Source organism: Procambarus clarkii, chromosome 55, assembly GCF_040958095.1.
Source record: "Procambarus clarkii isolate CNS0578487 chromosome 55, FALCON_Pclarkii_2.0, whole genome shotgun sequence".
Taxonomy (NCBI): domain Eukaryota; kingdom Metazoa; phylum Arthropoda; class Malacostraca; order Decapoda; family Cambaridae; genus Procambarus; species Procambarus clarkii.
In genome coordinates, this window is record NC_091204.1 from 33,403,777 (window position 1) to 33,424,822 (window position 21,046).

General features: G+C 37.4%; 2 protein-coding genes across 2 annotated transcripts; one reads left to right on the top strand and one right to left on the bottom strand.

The window, feature by feature from the left end:
- Positions 1 to 385: 385 nt before the first annotated feature.
- On the top strand, positions 386 to 5,486 carry LOC138352930 (uncharacterized). The gene is made up of 11 exons (XM_069305584.1): positions 386 to 932; positions 1,277 to 1,381; positions 1,537 to 1,766; positions 1,972 to 2,150; positions 2,482 to 2,599; positions 2,835 to 2,926; positions 3,770 to 3,977; positions 4,111 to 4,281; positions 4,562 to 4,746; positions 4,995 to 5,228; positions 5,381 to 5,486. Exons 5-10 carry the CDS (start codon positions 2,518 to 2,520, stop codon positions 5,220 to 5,222), a joined length of 966 nt encoding a protein of 321 aa, XP_069161685.1. The 5' UTR covers positions 386 to 932; positions 1,277 to 1,381; positions 1,537 to 1,766; positions 1,972 to 2,150; positions 2,482 to 2,517; the 3' UTR covers positions 5,223 to 5,228; positions 5,381 to 5,486.
- Positions 5,487 to 14,471: 8,985 nt separating this feature from the next.
- LOC138352854 (uncharacterized) lies at positions 14,472 to 19,767 on the bottom strand. The gene is made up of 4 exons (XM_069305406.1): positions 19,592 to 19,767; positions 17,306 to 17,511; positions 16,378 to 16,486; positions 14,472 to 15,085 (listed from the first exon to the last, which is right to left on the bottom strand). The coding sequence occupies exons 1-4, from the start codon at positions 19,692 to 19,694 to the stop codon at positions 14,736 to 14,738; spliced, it is 768 nt and encodes a 255-aa protein (XP_069161507.1). The 5' UTR covers positions 19,695 to 19,767; the 3' UTR covers positions 14,472 to 14,735.
- Between the last annotated feature and the right edge of the window lie 1,279 nt (positions 19,768 to 21,046).

Sequence of the window (21,046 nt, forward strand, 5' to 3'; positions counted from 1 at the left end):
ACTGAACAACTTGGTAGCATAAAGTTAGTTATAGTAATATCTTGAGATTTGTCTGAAAATATTAATACTTGTATACAATTTGCAATTATGTACCATGCTTAAATCTTCAAATGTGCCACCCAGACATTCTGCCTGCTATACTTTCACCACCACACATTCAAAATGCGGGCTATTCTACTAGTGGCAGAACGTACACTCAAAGTTATTTGGCAGCTGGTGAAGAAACTTTGGAATCATTTGATGTTGGTATGTCCCAACATCATTTGTTGGTATTTAAATGAGGGTTTATTTAATGGACACACGTCATAAATATTATGTACCAAAATTGTGCTTAATGCCTATGAAATTTTGTTTAACATATTATACTAATCATTCCTTTCACTTACAAATTTTTCTTACTAATTTGTAATCCCATATTTCAAAGTACTTGCTGCAGAACTTGAACAAATTAAAGATTCTCAGCCAAGTGTTTCTGACTGGCAAAAAAGAAGAAAAAATGCAGAGATTAATTGGGGAGAAAGCAGGGCAATGCTGTTCGATTGGACATTGTCTGAGTTGGGTGTTCCAGATAAAGGTAAATTAAATATTGCTGTGTTCATTAAGGTTATACTGTATAATAAGCATCATATGCATATTAATGACACTCTATTAATACATTTAGACTTCAGATTGTTTAAAATGTTAGGTATACAGTATTTAAAATTAGTATAAATAATTACCCCTTTTTTCATCAGGTAAAGTTTGTGTACAATGTACAAATTGTGAGGCAAGCATCAAATGTGAAGACTGTTTTGCATTTTTGTGTCACATTTGTGACCAAATGCAACATTTTCTCATGCCTTTCCACCACAGATTATATTGGAAAAATGGCTTTTATGAGCCATTAGACCCGACACAAACTGTGTGCCCTGAAGGAAATATCTTTCACTGGAGTAAGTATACGATACCTGTATAAAATCCGTACTTTGTTCCGAGATTACTTCTACTTCCCAATCCCAGTCTAGAGCTACGATTATCTTGGTATAACAAAATAAGATGAATAAATGTTTCATTTCAGTCATTACAACATTTGGAGAAGTCTTAAAGTTTAAACCTGACACTTGGTTTTATAGATTGATTTAATCGTCTGATTGTTTCTTTTCTGTGAATTTCTCAGTCATTATCTGGAGAATAATGTCAATATTTTGTACAATCAAGAAACAATGAAATATTCAGTCTGAAATTCTTTTCCATAAAACTCATTTTGTCAAACTGTCTTCCTTTTCTTTGTTACCAGAACCTGTTGTACCAGCCCAACCACCAAATTCTTGCCCCAACTGCACAGATTGCAAGTTTAAAATTTCAAGCTCCAGCAATCTCTGCATCTTCATCACTATAATGGGTAAATAAACTTTAAAATTTACCCTTTTATTTCCATTACCGGATATTCCTGAATCACAATACATTTTGAAATTTTTGTTGCTATAAATGTTAATTTTTACATCACTATTTTAGCAAGTCGCCACACCACTCAATGCACTGTATTTTAAACTACAGGAAGGTATGACCTCTATACTCCAATCTATACATGCCACTGTGGATATGAGCATCAACAACTAGGCAAGACCATGCACAAGTCTGGTTTCTATTCATCATTAGGAAAGAGCAGCACATTCTACAGCACCAGTCTGCTTGAATCATGGCACCATATAAAAAGAAATTGTCCTGGAACATCATTTCGGGCATTAGTCACTGCACTGGAATCCTTTGGTGCTTCTCGTGGGCGTGTATGTTTTGATACCGTTATTCTTAATATTTTCAGTTTTATATTTCAATACAAAAATTATCAAAATTTTGTAGTAATGTATATTCATTTATTAATAATTAGTTTTTAATTTTGTTCAAACACAAAATGGAATGTTTTTTTTGTTTATTTATCTTATGTCATAATATGCATTTTAAATGTCACCATCTAAAAAATTCTATTCCTAGATTGGACCCATTAATTATATAACTTCGAAGAGAGTGTTCTTCGAATGGCGATTCCAGCAATATGAGCTGAGAAAAATTAGAGGAGAAGCTGACAATGAGTGTCCTGCTTGTGATAAAACCCCTTTAGCAGTACATATTGATGGCAACAAGAAGCTGTATCGTTACAACAAAGTTGGGAGGTAATAAAATGTGCTTTACAGATACTTAATGTATAGTATTCTTTTGTTCTCTACACACACTATATTATAATGAATTATATTGTCTTCAAATTAATGTTCTTATAAATAAAGTATGCACATATAAATATACATTGTCATATGACATATTTTTTAACTGAGTATGTCTTTATAGTTTGCCTTTCAATTGCATCCATATCATCATTTTATTTATCTAACACCATGTAAATTTTTGTTTTATGTAAAATTTAGCAGTGCATCAGAATTCTTCATAGGCTTTTAATTTTTGTACAATAATTTGAATTTTTTTTTACTGTATACTTTTATGTTAAAGGTATTATATGGAGGGCGGTGGCAAGAAGGAAGTGGCATGACTTTAGGGGAAGAGGCAGAGCAAGTGTTTGCATACCTCTCACGATACAACTCTACAACTAAAAACATGCTGAAAGCTGGTATTTGTTTATATGGTTCATCTGATCAAGTTTTTTATTATTTTACCTGCCCTGTAATCAGTATAATGCGATTTGTATTCAGTATTCAATAAGTATCAACTCCCTCAAATAATCAATAAAAGAATGAAAACATATTGGTCAAACTTGAGTTGGTCTTGGTGAGTAAAGGTATGTTATGAAACTGTTATTAATCTATGCTCTTCAAGATGTTCATTGCTATAAATATTTTTCTCAGAAAGAACAGAAGAACTCACAGAGGGTGCAGTCTTTTGGAACCATCGAAAAATTGATGGACTGGCTCGTGCATTAGTTACTCGACTCAGAAAGGTACTAAAAATAATATATATTTATTTTATTTATTTGTATTTATTTTGAAACTTATTATAATGCATTTATATGTGAAAGGTATTATAATGCATTTATAGGTTAGTTATGTGTTCAGATCATGTACTACATATATTTTCCATTATAAATTAGCGACCATTTCCTTGAATTAACTGCTTGAACTTTTTCAATATATCAATAAGGTTAATTTGTATAAAGTATATAGTATTTAATTAACCTAAATGTATGATTCCGAGATATATCAAATGTGTTCACAGAGAAATCACAGTATCGTGATATATCACGGGAACTGTGATGAGGGTTTGAACCCCATGCACTGAGTGCTCTCAGATGCATGCTCTAGTTCACTACGCCACGACATGGTCAGATGAATTGCAACTTGGAGTACTACTGCACCCACAAGGATCCCAAGGCTTCCACTGAAGCCAAACCAGGTTTCACACAATTCCCCCATGAACTCGGTCTCTGTCATTCAGTAGTTCTGCCTTTGATGCCCCCATTTCAATGTCTTTCTCCATGTATTGATATATCACAATAATAAGAATTCTATGTGTATTGAAAGGGCCATCAGAGGTAAAACTACTGGAGGACACAGACCAAGTACATGGGAAACTGCATGCACAACCGCCCATGGAATGGGTATGGGGGTGCATAATTAACAAAAATTGAATTGTGGGTTCATTAGTACCCTAGGTTGCAATTCTTTTGACCATGTTGTGGCGCATTCAACTACAGCAAGCATCTGGGAATGCCAAGCCCATAGGTTCGAACCACTCATCATGGTTAATGTGATTTGTTCATTAAATTTATTATATTTTCAAATAGGCCAGAGAGACGGAAATAACAGTTTCAAATGAGATCGACAAACTTGATGTTCAAAAGTCATTGATTCAAGAATGGCGATCTGACCTACAAATGATTTGTAAGGAGTTAGAGTTAAACACTGGAACAACCTCGAAGAACATAAAATATTCTATCGAGGCAGTTGCAGACTCTATCAGGCATCGCAAAAATCTGATTGCCACTGATGCAGGTAGGCTTACTATTTCTTTGTTAACTCTGAAGCAATTTCTATTTAGCTCTTGTCTATAATTTCTATGTAGGTAAATGATGAGGAAATTTTTTTAACAACTTTAAAACTTTCAGCCAAAAAACTTTATTTGCAGCATCCAGTAAAATGCGCTCTTCCCTCCGGCACAGAAATGAGTGTGATAGGAAAAAGCTTCAAGGCTTCATAAAAATCTACAATAGTGAAAACTCTGAAATTCTCAGTGAAAAGGATGCAATAGAAGGTATCCTGCCATGGCACAATTTATTGCCTCATCATAGCCAAAATGGTATGTAACTACATCTCATTTTATCAGGGGTTACAATTCGGCCTTATCAAGATAACTAACATTTAGCATGCATAATGGATAAGCTTTACTTATTTTTGAAGTAAAATATCATCACTACTGTTTGTAAAATAGGTGCAGTATCATAATCCGTAGGTTTTTATCAGGTTGATACTGCACAATAAACTATGTATAGTATGTATAATGCAAGTACCTAAACTGTAATTACATTAAATTGAGTTGTAGTTTACTTGCAGTAAATATAAATTTCCTCTTTTATTAGTGTCCCTTGCTCAAAAAAAGAAGGCAGTAGAAGATGTGGAGCTTCAGAAGAGATCCAGAGAAGAGCAACAACACACTGTTCAAGAAATGCTGCATTATCTCGCATATTACAAGAATAAGAGAGAGATTTTAACCGAACATACTGAAGAGTTGTTATGTGGAATTTTTCCTTCATATCTAAGCAAGGTAAGCTAACAGCCTAAATGTGTGTTGCAATTCAGTTCTTCATAAACATTTATCCAGCAGAATTTTATACTTGTCTTGCTATTTACAACTTTGACAGGTAGACAATTCCATGGTTTTCATATACTGTACTGGTGTGTTTTACATATATTTGAACTTTTACCGAAAACTTTATTTATTCTAATTTCTTTAGTATTTTCAGGGAAATTTGTAAATGTCTTAAACCCCATTAAATAGTCTATATATTACAGGATCCTAACAAGTACACTATTGAAGAGAAGCACCTATCAACCAAAAATAAGAGTGGAATCTTGGCTCTTTTGAAGCAAGGGCAAAAGATGTGTTCTGACAAGCTGAGTGATGCAAAGCGTTTATTTGGATACCAGGAAGAGGATGTTGATGTTTCCGAGCCCTACCTGGAGCTTTGTGACAGTGAAGATGATGATGATGAAGATGAAGATTTACTACTAAACTCATGATACAAAAGTTAAGTATAATAAATTTTACCTGATTTCTCTTGCTAATTTCTCTTACTTAATTTCTCTAATTTCTAATTATCCTAGCCCTAAGATTACTACTGGCCTCCATTGCCTTGCCTGCACTTTGTTTCCCCCTTAACCATATCACTCATTCTTACAGGTGTGAGACAGAGAGGTACAAGATCATCCAAGAGGAACAACACCTGAAGCACCCAACATTTGGGTGTTTTAATTAATAAAAACGCCCTTCATGGCTTCACTCATCCTGGCTGGTTTAATTAAAAAAACCTAACCTAAACCTAATATATATACCTCTAGAGTCAAGGGAGTTAAGTTTTAGGCTGCACAATGAAACTGCTATTGACAATTTTATAACTGCTGCTGATAATGTCTGTCCTGTGACTTTTTTGTAAGCATAACCAAAAGGCTTAACAATCCCTTGCTTACAAAGGGAATACTTAAACCCATTAATAAAAAACATGACCTTGAGAAGAAGTATAGGTTAGGAATTGTCTCCAAAGAATTCTCATGCTCTTCAACAGGTCACTTGAACTCCAAACCTTTCCAGTTATCCTAAAAAAAGCGAGTTACCCCTGTACACAAATGTGGTGATCTCACAGATGTTAACAATTACAGACCTATATCAATCCTGCCTAACTTGTCAACATTTTTTGAAAAACTAATCTACAAGCAGTTTTACTCTTATCTAGCCAAACACCATATACTTAGTACTAGGCTGTACAAGAATATAACAACTCTTGTATATATCTCAAAAAAAAAAAAAAAAAAAAAAAAGCACAAGACGAAGCTTGAAAAAGTTTAGTGGTATGCAAATAGGCTAGTCCCAGGACTAAGAGGCATGAGTTACGAGGACAGGCTGCGAGAAATGCAATTGATAGGGTACATAAAGATAAACTGTTTAACACGGGTGGTAGGCGAACAAGGGGACACAGGTGGAAACTTAGTACCCAAATGAACCACTAGGATGTTAGAAAGAACTTTTTCAGTGTCAGAGTAGTTAATAGATGGAATGCATTAGGCAGTGATGTGGTGGAGGCTGACTCCATACACAGTTTCAAATGCAGATATGATAGAGCCCAGTAGGCTCAGGAATCTGTACATCAGTTGATTGCCAGTTGAGAGGTGGGACCAAAGAGCCAGAGCTCAACCCCCCGCAACCACAACTAGGTGAGTATACACACACACACACACACGTATACACACACACACACAGACACAAACATACACACACTAATGCCTCTATTCACCTTGCAGTAAATAGGAACCTGAAAGTCAGGAAGCTGCTAAAGGCTGCATCTTGGGGATGTGTGAGTGTGTTAGATAAAAATATATGTTGTTTAGATATGATGGAGGAAAAGAGGCAGAGAGTCGGTACATTAGACAACCGACGCTTAGAAAGGCGGGGTCCAAGAGCTAACAGCTAAATCTTGGAAATAATAAATTAAAATATTTAATACACCCACATACATGTTTCACATTATTTTGGCTGAGGGCACACTGAGGGCTGATGGCCCCGTCGACGGGGCAGGAAGTCGGTGGTTGATCAAAGGCCTCCCACATCCTCCACATACCTGAGGATTATTCCGGCTTAATTTTAAACGGAAGTAATGTCTTGGCATTTACGGCTTCAGCGGGTGGGTGGGTCCGTGGGTTTATTACACTGTGAGTGAAAACAATCGCCTATTCTCTATTTTATATTGCGGCTTGTAGAGCTAGAAGCTGTTGCCTCTTGTGTGCGTTGCACAAGGGGATTAATATCTGGATTAATAGCTTTCAATATTTCCAGTATTTTTTAAGGTAACGCTTAAATACCGAAGATACTGCTATTGGACACCGCTTAATTGACAATGTCTCAACAACGCAGGCTAAAGATGTGCGTGGCTCCTGCTATTGCAATGATGCTCATTTGTTTTTCAATGATGGGCCTTAGTTGCCCCCTCTCTAACTTACCGTTCTAAATACCCCTTCTCCATCTTCCGCAAACATTTCCCCTCATACATCTCCCCCCTTTCCTCCTGTCCCCCTTGTCCATCTTTGTCCCCCTGTCCATCTTTGTCCCCTGTCCCTCACTTTGTCCCCTTGCCCACATTTTCTGTCCTCTGTCCCAGATCCCTTTCCCCCTCTCTGTCCCCCTGTCCCCCCTTTCCATCTCTCTGTCCCCCTGTCCCTCTCTATCCCATTGTCCCTGTCTCTGTCCCCCCTGTCTCTCTCTGTCCCCCTGTTCTTCTCTGTCCTCCTGTTCCTCTCTCTGTCCCCCTGTCACTCTCTGTCCCCCTGTTCCTCTATGTCCCCCTGTCCATCTCTCTGTCCCCTGTACCTCTCTGTCCCCCTGCCCACTCTTTCTGTCCGCTGTCCATCATCTGTCCCCCTCCCTTTCCTCCAGTCCCCCTATCCATCTCTGTCCCCTTGTCCCTGTCTCTCCTCTGTCCCCTCTCTCTTGGTCTCCTGCCCCCCTCTCCTCCCTCTGTCCCCCGGTCCCCCTCTCTGACCCTGTCCCTCTGTCTCTGTCTCTGTCCATGTCCCCCTCTCTGTCCCTGTCTCCCTCCCTGTCCCACTGCTCCCCCTCTGTTCCCCCGTCCCTCCTCTGGCCCTGTCCGTCTGTCCCTGTCCCTCTGTCTCTGCCTCTCCTCGTTTCTGACATTCTCTGTGTCAGCCTATCTCTCTGTCTCTTTCCTCGCTCTATCTCTGTCATTCTCTCACTGACTTTGCATATCCTTATCTATACGTCTCTGTGTCTAACATTCTCTCCCTGACTCTGTCTATATCTATTTCTCTGTCTCGATCTTCATCTCTTTCTCTCTCTCTCTCTCTCTCTCTCTCTCTCTCTCTCTCTCTCTCTCTCTCTCTCTCTCTCTCTCTCTCTCTCTCTCTCCTTACATACATACATACATACATACATACATACATACATACATACATACATACATACATACATACATACATACATACATTTATTTAACACATGTGGTACACGCACAAGGGGACACAGGTGGTGGAGGCTGATTCCATACACAGTTTCAAGTGTATGGAAAGTGTATGTATTCAAGTGTATGTATTCAAGTGGCGGGACCAAAGAGCCAAAGTTCAACCCTTGCAACCACAACTAGGTTAGTACATACATACATACATAAGATATAAAACAGTGGAGGATTCCCAGGTAGAACAATCAACCACAATGCCCATTACCCCTTTACCCTGATGTCCTTAACTACACAACTATACAAGAGTCATTAACACGTGTAATGGCTGATCCCCCATCTTTCATTTTATCAGCTTAGTTCCTTTATTATGCCCCAATTACTCATCCCTTGAGCGGTAGTTAAACTGAACCCAAATTTAAAAAAAGTTCCTTGCTAAGCAAGCTACAGTCTTGATAAGTCAGATATATTGTTTGTTAACACATTTCTCAACAATGAACAGTCAGTTTTATCAAGCTAACATATCCTAACACAACGAGTGAGAGTATTAACTGGTATAATTATTTTATTAGACCAGTATATATTATTAGATTATACTGGTATAATTATATATATATATATATATATATATATATATATATATATATATATATATATATATATGTATGTATGTATGAGTGTGTGTGTACATGTGTATACAACATTAATAATTTTGTAACTAGCGTCAAACATTGTTATTTGCTTAGCTAAACGAACTAGAGGGTTCCGGTCCTGAACCGATTATGTGCCTCTGTAATCCTTTACACCACGGCCCACGGGATGGGTATGGGGTGCATAATAAAGAAAGCAATAGAAGAAATTGAAATTGCATAATACGGTTATTGACATTCAATAATAGTAAGATAAAGCAATGAGGACCAAATGGGAGACCAGTGATCAGTGTCTTGTATTCCCTGCAATACCTCAAATCCTACGTACCTCACTGACAGGCTCCAGTATGTTTCTGTGAATAATTCAATTTCTCCCACCCTACCCATCAACATTGGTGTTCCTCAGGGCAGCATACTTGGCATACTTGGGTATCCTTTGGAGGTGCTTATCCAGTTCTCACTTGAACACTATGAGGGGATTGCCAGTTATGCCATGCAGTTATGCAATGTATGAATCTATCTATAAGTCCACCAATCTTTGTAAAAATTTCTTGTATGGATGTACCTTACCTAAATAAACATTTATTTATTTATTATTTATATTTAGGATTCATCAACTGCCAAAGATATTCACATGTCAGTATAATTCTGGCGAGAGAGAGGTTTGGGAAAAGCCGTTATACCAACTAGTCAGCAATAAGGGTGATATTTGTGGGGCACAGGCACACTCGGCCTGGCCCATTAACCCCCAACTGACACTATAACTACTAGCTACTAGGTACATGAACATAATTACATAATTTACGTACATAATTTAAGGTACATAATTACTAGGTACATGAGGACTGGCCATTGTACTATATAGACCTGAAAAAGTGTAACTTAGCGACAACAAGAAAATATTGAATCACAAGACCAACGACGACCATTCCCTTACCCTGCCATAAACACTGAAATTTGACACCCTACCTCTGGAGCCACCCTGACCACAGGTCCACCAACTACATTTCCCTCCCTCCAACTCTGCCTCCACTTACATTGTACACCACGCAAGTGTGGACTAGTGTGTAAATCTTACTGATACCACACTTAACCTTTATTCTTTCTCAATGTGTTGTATAAAAGGATCTGATTATACCGTTTCATTTCTAACTCCTTTTCTTGGAAGAATGCCACATATGATCGTACACACACACTAGGTCTGTATAGGGTATAGGCAAGGTCTGACAAGGTATACTAGGTGAGTACTAGTTGAGTACTTACACACAAGATATTCTAGGTGAGACTAGGTGAGTATACACACACACGCAACATATACTAAGTTAGTACACCCAGAAACAAGATATACTAGGTGAATACACACATACAAGGTATACTAGGTGAGTACTAGTTGAGAACTTACACACAAGATATTCTAGGTGAGACTAGGTGAGTATACACACACACACGCAACATATACTAGGTTAGTACACCCAGAAACAAGATATACTAGGTGAATACACACATACAAGGTATACTAGGTGAGTACTAGTTGAGAACTTACACACAAGATATTCTAGGTGAGACTAGGTGAGTATACACACACACACGCAACATATACTAGGTTAGTACACCCAGAAACAAGATATACTAGGTGAATACACACATACAAGGTATACTAGGTGAGTACTAGTTGAGAACTTACACACAAGATATTCTAGGTGAGACTAGGTGAGTATACACACACACACGCAACATATACTAGGTTAGTACACCCAGAAACAAGATATACTAGGTGAATACACACATACAAGGTATACTAGGTGAGTACTAGTTGAGAACTTACACACAAGATATTCTAGGTGAGACTAGGTGAGTATACACACACACACGCAACATATACTAGGTTAGTACACCCAGAAACAAGATATACTAGGTGAATACACACATACAAGGTATACTAGGTGAGTACTAGTTGAGAACTTACACACAAGATATTCTAGGTGAGACTAGGTGAGTATACACACACACACGCAACATATACTAGGTTAGTACACCCAGAAACAAGATATACTAGGTGAATACACACATACAAGGTATACTAGGTGAGTACTAGTTGAGAACTTACACACAAGATATTCTAGGTGAGACTAGGTGAGTATACACACACACACGCAACATATACTAGGTTAGTACACCCAGAAACAAGATATACTAGGTGAATACCCTAACACCAACCTCCTACAGTACACAACACCAACCTCCCACAGTACACCTCCCACAGGTAACCCCAGCACCAACCTCCCACAGTACACAACACCAACCTCCCACAGTACACATCCCACAGGTAACCCCAGCACCAACCTCCCACAGTACACAACACCAACCTCCCACAGTACACAACACCAACCTCCCACAGGTAACCCCAACACCAACCTCCCACAGTACACCTCCCACAGGTAACCCCAGCACCAACCTCCCACAGTAACCCCAACACCAACCTCCCACAGTACACAACACCAACCTCCCACAGTACACATCCCACAGGTAACCCCAGCACCAACCTCCCACAGTACACCTCCCACAGGTAACCCCAACACCAACCTCCCACAGTACACAACACCAACCTCCCACAGTACACCTCCTACAGGTAACCCCAACACCAACCTCACACAGTACACCTCCCACAGTAACCCCAGCACCAACCTCCCACAGTAACCCCAACACCAACCTCCCACAGTACACAACACCAACCTCCCACAGTACACATCCCACAGGTAACCCCAGCACCAACCTCCCACAGTACACCTCCCACAGGTAACCCCAACACCAACCTCCCACAGTACACAACACCAACCTCCCACAGTACACCTCCCACAGGTAACCCCAGCACCAACCTCCCACAGTACACAACACCAACCTCCCACAGTACACAACACCAACCTCCCACAGTACACATCCCACAGGTAACCCCAGCACCAACCTCCCACAGTACACAACACCAACCTCCCACAGTACACCTCCCACAGGTAACCCCAGCACCAACCTCCCACAGTACACCTCCTACAGGTAACCCCAACACCAACCTCACACAGTACACCTCCCACAGTAACCCCAGCACCAACCTCCCACAGGTACAAAATGAAGCCATGAGAATTATCTTAGGATGCCCAAGAAATGCTATGATTGAGAAAATCAGGATGGAGTTGAATCTGCAGAGTATTGGGGATAGAATTGCAGAGATAAATGTAGCTTCTGCCATTAGATTAATGAGAGGTGGGGGAGCTAATGAATTGGTCCTCTCAGTTCAAAAGGTGGGAAGTACTGAACAATGTATGATGAAGAAAAGAGCATATATGAATACCTTATGTTCTAATGTTATTAAGTATGATGTTATTTCAGAGTGTATTGCTGTGCCCAAGAGAAAATTTACACCACCATGGGAGGATTGTAATGTAGATGTAGTAATTACTCCCTTGCAAAAGAAAAAAAGTATGTATGAAATAGGAGAGCTGAGGGCAACATATGATTGTATAATTAGAAAATTGCCTACAGAAAACACTCTACTACATGTATATTGTGATGGGTCAGTAGCTAGGGATGGGAAGGCAGGATGTATATTGTGATGGGTCAGTAGCTAGGGATGGGAAGGCAGGATGTATATGTTCTTAACATTCTGAAACCTATATTGTTTGCTGATGATACTACACTCATCTACTCCAACCCCAACCCACATACACTAAATACTGTAATGTTGTTAATAATGAACTAAAAAAAGTCCACTTATGGATGTCAACCAACAAACTAACACTTAACATAGAAAAGACCTACTACATCTTATTTGGAAGCAAATCTACAAATGCAATTCAGCTTCAGATGACAATGTAAACATTAGCAATAACAATGATGGAAAGTTTCTTGGTCTATTCTTAGACAAGAGACTCAACTTCAGTACCCACATACAATACATAACTAAGAAAGTCTCTAAAACAGTTGGTATACTCTCCAAAATCAGATATTATGTACCTAACCCTGCTCTCATCTCTCTATATTATACACTAATCTATCCCTATCTCAACTATGGTATCTGTGCATGGGGTTCAACCACTGCAAACCACTGCAAACCACCTCAAGTCCATCATCACCCAGCAAAAATCTGCTATCAGAATAATATCAAATTCTGCTTTCAGACAACACACAGCCCCCTTGTTTAACTCCCTAAACATGCTAAACATAATCTCACTCCATAAATTCTCTTGTGTCAACTACATTTACAAAACCCTGTTCTTAAATGCAAATCCTGCTCTGAAACTCTTCCTGGACAGATGTAATAGGACCCATTATCACCACACCAGAAATAAATATCTCTTTGATATCCCCAGAGTTAAACTTGTATAAATAAATAAATAAATAAATAAATATGTTTATTCAGGTAAGGTACATACATACAAGTAATGTTACATTAATGGATCGATATATAGATAGAGCTAGTACATACAATGCCTAAAGCCACTATTACGCAACGCGTTTCGGGCAGGAAAAACATTAATATCTAGAACTTAATACTAATTGAGCATAAAGAATAAAATGTGTTGAGAACAAATACAAATAAAGATAAAAAAAAGAGGGAACATGACTGAAAAAGCAGCACAAATACAATAGGTTGACAAACAGTGTTGATTAAAAAAAAAAAAAAAATAACAGACATGGGTTGACAATAGAGGGGTAAGGTAGGTTAGTGAATTTATTAGGTAGTGTTTAGTTTTTATCTTAAACTGGTTGAGAGAGGTACAGTCTTTAACATGGTTGGGAAGATCATTCCACATTCTGGGTCCCTTGATTTGTAGAGCATTTCTAGTTTGATTAAGTCGTATTCTTGGAATATCAAAACTGTATTTTTTTCTGGTGTGGTGCTCATGGGTTCTGTTACAACCTTCAATGAAGCTTTTGAGCTTATATGTATGTATTTGTAATGTATGTATGTAAACAATGTATTTATTATCATTTATCAATTCTGATAGAAATTACCTACTTAAAATTATCTGTTAGATTAAGGACCTGCCTGAAACGCTGCGCATACTAGTGGCTTTACAAGATTGTAAATACTGTACTATTCAATGTATTCTCACAACCCCAATGTACCTACTTGTATATATATAAATAAAATAAAATAAAATATTGTGATGGGTCAGTAGCTAGGGATGGGAAGGCAGGATGCAGTATGCCAAACTGAATTCGTGCGCCCCTTGAGGGACTTGAAGTAGAGGGATAGGGATCACAGGATAAGTATGGGTTGCACAAACTACTGGTAACAGGATGAGTATGGGTTGCACAATTAATTACTACAAAGTGGTTGAGTATGGGGTGCACGTAAATGAAGACTCCCAAGAAGCAAATCAGAGATCAGCCCAAGCTTCATCTTGAGGCAAAGCTCAATGCCTTAAGCCATATTGATGCTCTGTCCACAGAGCATTCTCTCTCTCAAATCATAATAGTACACTAATGGTTCCCTACACCACCCCTCAGGTGCAGCTGCAGCAGGCTTGGGTGACATGATGACTATGGGGTGCACAATAAACTAACACTCACAGAATGAGTATGGGCTGCACAATAAGCTACCTCTCACAAGATTAGTAATAAAGAAACATTAATTTTTTGGGTAGGGTGACTGAAACTCATCCTGGGGTAAAAATGTTTATTTAAATTTATTATAGTTAAATGAATTTAGTAAATTATTCCATATATTGTATTATAAGTGAATTGACACTAAACTATAAATGATACTAATAAGGTTTTAAAAATGAAAAACAGTAAAAATCCTTCATGTAAGATATGGAAGTTGAAAAGTAAATTAACTGTAAACTAAATTATAAACTGTAGACATAATATAAAGTATTATAAGTAAAATACCTATAAACTACCAAATAATGTGTAAGGAACCATTTCTATTGTTTGTCCTTTTTTACCTGTTTCCTCAGGTATTTTAAAATTCCCATTCCGTTGTTACTACACTGTTTTCCTGGTGTAGTTCCCTGTGGTTCAAATTTTACTACTTGTACTTCTTGCTGTTTCTGAAGGATTGCTAATGGTAGCCCTTGTTGCACCGGCGGAACTTTTTGTAAATGTTCCACCTGCGGAACTTTTTGTAATTGTTGAATTTCTTGCACCTGCGGTACCTTTTGGACTTTATGCACCTGCTGCACTTGTAGCTCGTCAGGATTTTTTTCCAGGGCATTATCGCTATCACCTTCTGATCCTAATGTAAGTTTATCTGCATCAAGCTTCCTTGTGCGTGCTGGAATAAAAAATAAAAATAAAAAATAAAAAATTTTGAAATGGAAGATCCTGTGTAACAAATTTAATCAGTTACTATGATCGAGCCGCAGAAATTTTACAGGAAAGATATGGTTGGGTTGACTGCATCTATCTGGACCTAAAAGAGGCATTCAATAGAATTCCACATAAGAGTTTGTTCTGGAAACTGGAACATATTGGAGGGGTGACAGGTAAGCTTCTAACATGGATTAAAAAATTTCAAACTGATAGAAAAATGAGGGCAGTAATCAGAGGCAATGTATTGGACTGGAGAAATGTCACGAGTGGAGTACCACAGGGTTTAGTTCTGGCATTCATGGATAAATAATAAATAAATTGTTCATGATTTTTTTAGACAAAAGCTAGAATATGCAGCAGTTGTATGGTGCCCATATCTTAAGAAGTACATGTACAAACTTGAAATGATACAAAGACGTCATGGGTGTCATAGGGGCACACGCACACTGGTTTGCTAAAGGGCCCTTAATGCTGTCGAGACCTTATGGGCCCTTGGACCCATTACGTTAAGACATAGTGCTGTATTGGGCCACACACTTTTTGCCATATACATCAACGACAGAGATGATTGAATTGAAATTATATATATATATATATATATATATATATATATATATATATATATATATATATATATATATATATACATATATATATATATATATATATATATATATATATATATATATATATATATATATATATATATATATATATATATATATATATATATATATATATATATATATGTCGTACCTAATAGCCAGAACGCACTTCTCAGCCAACTATGCATGGCCCAATTTGCATAATAAGCCAAGTTTTCATGAATTAATGTTTTTTCGACTACCTAACCTACCTAACCTAACCTAACCTAACTTTTTCTGCTACCTAACCTAACCTAACCGATAGAGATAGGTTAGGTTAGGTTAGGTAGGGTTGGTTAGGTTCGGTCATATATCTACGTTAATTTTAACTCCAATAAAAAAAATTGACCTCATACGTAATGAATTGGGTAGCTTTATCATTTCATAGGAAAAAAATTAGAAAAAATATATTAATTCAGGAAAACTTGGCTTATTAGGCAAATCGGGCCTTGAATAGTAGGCTGAGAAGTGCGTTCTGGCTATTAGGTACGACATATATATATATATACATATGTATATATATATATATATACATATGTATATATATATATATATATATGAGAGAAAATAATAGGTGGTGATATATTTATATATTATGTGAACTACTTACACAAAAAGAAGTTAGTGGTGAAGATCTTCTTGTCCTCTTCTTGTCGTGCTGGTCCTTTCTTGTAATAGATAACGATTGATTCATACCCACAGCCACGCAGATATGTTAGCTGAAAAGCAAATAATATTTAAACAATAACACTATCTGGGAAAATGCAACAAAATAAATGTTTGAAGCATAGCTGGGCATGTGCAATAGAACCCATAATAGAATCACAATACCAGAAATAAATATCTTTGATATCCCCAGAGTCAAAGTTATTCTGTGTAAATACTCTATGCAAATAAAGGGACCTTGTCTATGGAACTAACTTGCTAACAAATTTAAAAACTGTCCAACTTCTGCCATTTTAAAAAATAAAACCAAAAAGTACCTAAATTTTTTCTTGATAGTTTCCTAACTAGTGTATTAAACTCGCACTGTATCTTATGAAATCCAATGCCAGAATATATGTGCCTAAACCATACAACTTTTCCATTGTAATCATTGCTATCACCTTATATCATGATTGTTATATTGAATGCATATCTTACTATATTATACCTTGAAATATTCCTCAAATTATGCTACAATTTATATGTTGATAACCCTCAAATTTTACTTTAATGTACATAGTAATCTTTGTGATACTTTCTTACAATGTACCAGCCAATTTTTTCCATTTAAGCTTTAAATTGCCTATTTAAAATTATCTGTTAGATTAAGGACCTGCCCAAAACACTATGTGTGCTAGTGGCTTTACAAGAATGTAAAAACATCAATTCTATGTACTCTCATAATCCCAGTGTGCTATCTTGTATATAAATAAATAAACAAATAGTATGTAAGTACTGTACAGCATTATTCATGTTGATTCTATACCTTATCAAGCAAGTTCAGCATAAGAAGAATACAAATGAATACAACAGATGTAGACAAACTTCAATACCTGATTTTCAATCCTTCGTAGAACCCGGCTTGCTGTATTTCGTTCTAAAGCCTTCTTGCCTTTAAGTAGAAAACGGGCTTCCTCTTCTTTCTTCATTAATTCTCTACTGTTTCGGAAGTCACACTGGCAGAACTTGCAAACATTGCTTCGGACATGCACACATTGTTTGCAGTTTGTGCATCTCCTCAAGAATTTTCCCTGAAGACCTGAAGGAAATAGTTTCTAATAAAATACTTATATTCAAATGACCTATGCTGCAAAAATTATAAGTTAAATTGTTGTTAAAATGTACTACAGTAATTAAATATATTATTTAAATTATGAAATAATCTACATTAACACTAGTGAGAGCAATGTTAAAAATTTTAGGACTGCATCTGGAAATAACTTTAATTTTGGATGTGATTAACCATGCTGTAACTCGTATAACAAAACTGAGAGGAGTTGAATCCAACAGCCTGATTGACCAGGCTGTTAATTTCAAGCGAATACTATATTATTGGAAGAAAAAAAAATTATATATATATATATATATATATATATATATATATATATATACATATATATATATATATATATATGTCGTACCTAATAGCCAGAACGCACTTCTCAGCCTACTATTCAAGGCCCGATTTGCCTAATAAGCCAAGTTTTCATGAATTAATGTTTTTTCGTCTACCTAACCTACCTAACCTAACCTAACCTAGCTTTTTCTGGCTACCTAACCTAACCTTACCTATAAATATAGGTTAGGTTAGGTTAGGTAGGGTTGGTTAGGTTCGGTCATATATCTACGTTAATTTTAACTCCAATAAAAAAAAATTGACCTCATACATAGAGAAAAGGGTTGCTTTATCATTTCATAAGAAAAAAAATATAGTAAATATATTAATTCAGGAAAACTTGGCTTATTAGGCAAATCGGGCCTTGAATAGTAGGCTGAGAAGTGAGTTCTGGCTACTAGGTACGACATATATATATATATATATATATATATATATATATATATATATATATATATATATATATATATGTCGTACCTAATAGCCAGAACGCACTTCTCAGCCTACTATGCAAGGCCCGATTTGCCTAATACGCCAAGTTTTCATGAACTAATTGTTTTTCGACGACCTAACCTACCTAACCTAACCTAACCTAACTTTTTCGGCTACCTAACCTAACCTAACCTATAAAGATAGGCTAGGTTAGGTTAGGTAGGGTTGGTTAGGTTCTGTCATATATCTACGTTAATTTTAACTCCAATAAAAAAAAAATGACCTCATACATAATGAAGTGGGTAGCTTTATCATTTCATAAGAAAAAAATTAGAGAAAATATATTAATTCAGGAAAACTTGGCTCATTAGGCAAATCGGGCCTTGCATAGTAGGCTGAGAAGTGCGTTCTGGCTACTAGGTACGACATATATATATATATATATATATATATATATATATATATATATATATATATATATAATCAATATTGTAACTTTTTTTGTGTAATGACGTTTTCAAATAAAGTTAGATAAATATACACACATACCAAAAGAATAAGGGTGGTAGGAGAAGAAAATATGAAAGTGTTCAGTGAGGATCCACAAGGTCTTCTCTGAGTACTCTTTATTTTCTTCTCCGAGGCTATGGGTCCCTACACTTGCACCAGAGGTGGTACCCCTCATATATATATATATATATATATATATATATATATATATATATATATATATATATATATATATATATATATATATATATATATGTCGTACCTAGTAGCCCGAACGCACTTCTCAGCCTACTATGCAAGGCCCGATTTGCCTAATAAGCCAAGTTTTTATGAATTAATTGTTTTTCGACTACCTAACCTACCTAAGCTAACCTAACCTAACTTTTTCGGCTACCTAACCTAACCTAACCTATAAATATAGGTTAGGTTAGGTTAGGTAGGGTTGGTTAGGTTCGGCCATATATCTACGTTAATTTTAACTCCAATAAAAAAAATTGACCTCATACATAATGAAATGGGTAGCTTTATCATTTCATCAGAAAACAAATTAGAGAAAATATACTGTCAGGAAAACTTGGCTTATTATGCAAATCGGGCCTTGCATAGTAAGCCGAGTACGACGTTCTGGCTACTAGGTACAACATATATATATATATATATATATACATACATACATACATACATACATACATACATACATACATACATACACACATACATATATATATATATATATATGACAGTGTCAGATTCAGTTTACTACAGTTTAGTAATTTCTTACCATTTGATGTACTAGGTAGATCCATGTTTGGTGAAGTTTTATAGCTGGAGCTGGAAGATCCTGTCGAGATGACTTCTTCAAAGAGAATAGCTTCAACACACATTGTGTCTTGAGTCTACCAGTACTTGGCCTACAGTTACCAGATCTGATTTACAGAAACTAGTGAACTATGGAGATAAGATTGTTAATAATATACTTTTTTTGAGATTCATATGACTTGCAGCTTAAAAACCAACCTTATTTTAAAATAGTACACTAAAGTACATAGCAAATTGCGAAATTCGTAGTTTTTTAACTACTTTAAAGCTAAATTCTCAAGCTTTGAAAATAAGCACAATTTGCTATTTTAAGCGGAATCTGGCAACTCTGATTTAGCATGTAAACATTGACTTGCATTCACAATGTAGTTATTTATTTTTCAACAATTTAAAACGAGTTATGAAAATACACACATTGGTACATTATTGCAAAGGCACTATACTATATATATATATATATATAAATTGTTGCAAGTCGAGCAACAAATATTTTACATTGAACAACAAATGAGATTGGAAAAGCAGTATTGCCAAAATAGACCCCAGACACACCCTGTGGGTAGTAATGGACCCCCATACCGACCCTATGAGGGGTAGTGGACCCCATAATAACACTATGGGCGATAGTGGACACTATACAAACACTATGGGCGGTAGTTGACTTCATAGAGACCCTGTGGGCGGTAAGGGACCCCCTATCGACCCTGTGGGCGGCAGTGGACCCCCTATCGATCCTGTGGGCGGCAGTGGACCCCCTACCGACCCTGTGGGCGGCAGTGGACCCCTACCGAACGTGTGGGCGGCAGTGGACCCCCTACCGACCCTGTGGGCGGCAGTGGACCCCCTATCGATCCTGTGGGCGGTAGTGGACCCCCCCCAAATCGACCCTGTGGGCGGCAGTGGACCCCCTATCGATCCTGTGGGCGGCAGTGGACCCCCTACCGACCCAGTGGGTGGCAGTGGACCCCCTGCCGACCCTGTGGGCGGTAGTGGACCCCTACCGACCCTGTGGACGGTAGTTGACTTCATAGCGACCCAGTGGGCGGTAGTGGACCCCATACCGACCCTGTGGGTGGCGGTGGACTCCATACCGACTCTGTGGGCGGCAGTGAACCCTATATACTAATCCTGTGGGCGATACTGTACCCTATAGTCATCCTGTGGGGGCAATGGATGCCATACATATCCAGTGGGTGTTATTGTACCCCATACTTATTCTGTGGGTGGTTGGAGCCCCATACCCATCCTGTGGGTTATAGTGGACCCCATACTCATCCTGTGGGTGGTATTGGACCCCATACCTATCCTGTGGGTGGTTGTGAGCCCATACCCATCCTGTCGGTGGTAGTGGACGCAATACACATCCAGTGGATGGTATTGGATCCCATACCCTTCCTGTGGGTGGAAGTGATCCCCA

Coding starts and splice junctions, on each gene's coding strand:
- LOC138352930 (XM_069305584.1), top strand. CDS start 2,518: ATGACTTTAGGGGAAGAGGCAGAGCAAGTGTTTGCATACCTCTCACGA. Junction 3,978..4,110: donor TCTGATTGCCACTGATGCAG/GTAGGCTTACTA, acceptor CTTTATTTGCAG/CATCCAGTAAAATGCGCTCT. Junction 4,747..4,994: donor TTCCTTCATATCTAAGCAAG/GTAAGCTAACAG, acceptor TATATATTACAG/GATCCTAACAAGTACACTAT.
- LOC138352854 (XM_069305406.1), bottom strand. CDS start 19,694: ATGTGTGTTGAAGCTATTCTCTTTGAAGAAGTCATCTCGACAGGATCT. Junction 17,512..19,591: donor TCTACCTAGTACATCAAATG/GTAAGAAATTAC, acceptor TATTTCCTTCAG/GTCTTCAGGGAAAATTCTTG. Junction 15,086..16,377: donor CACCACTAACTTCTTTTTGT/GTAAGTAGTTCA, acceptor TTTTTATTCCAG/CACGCACAAGGAAGCTTGAT.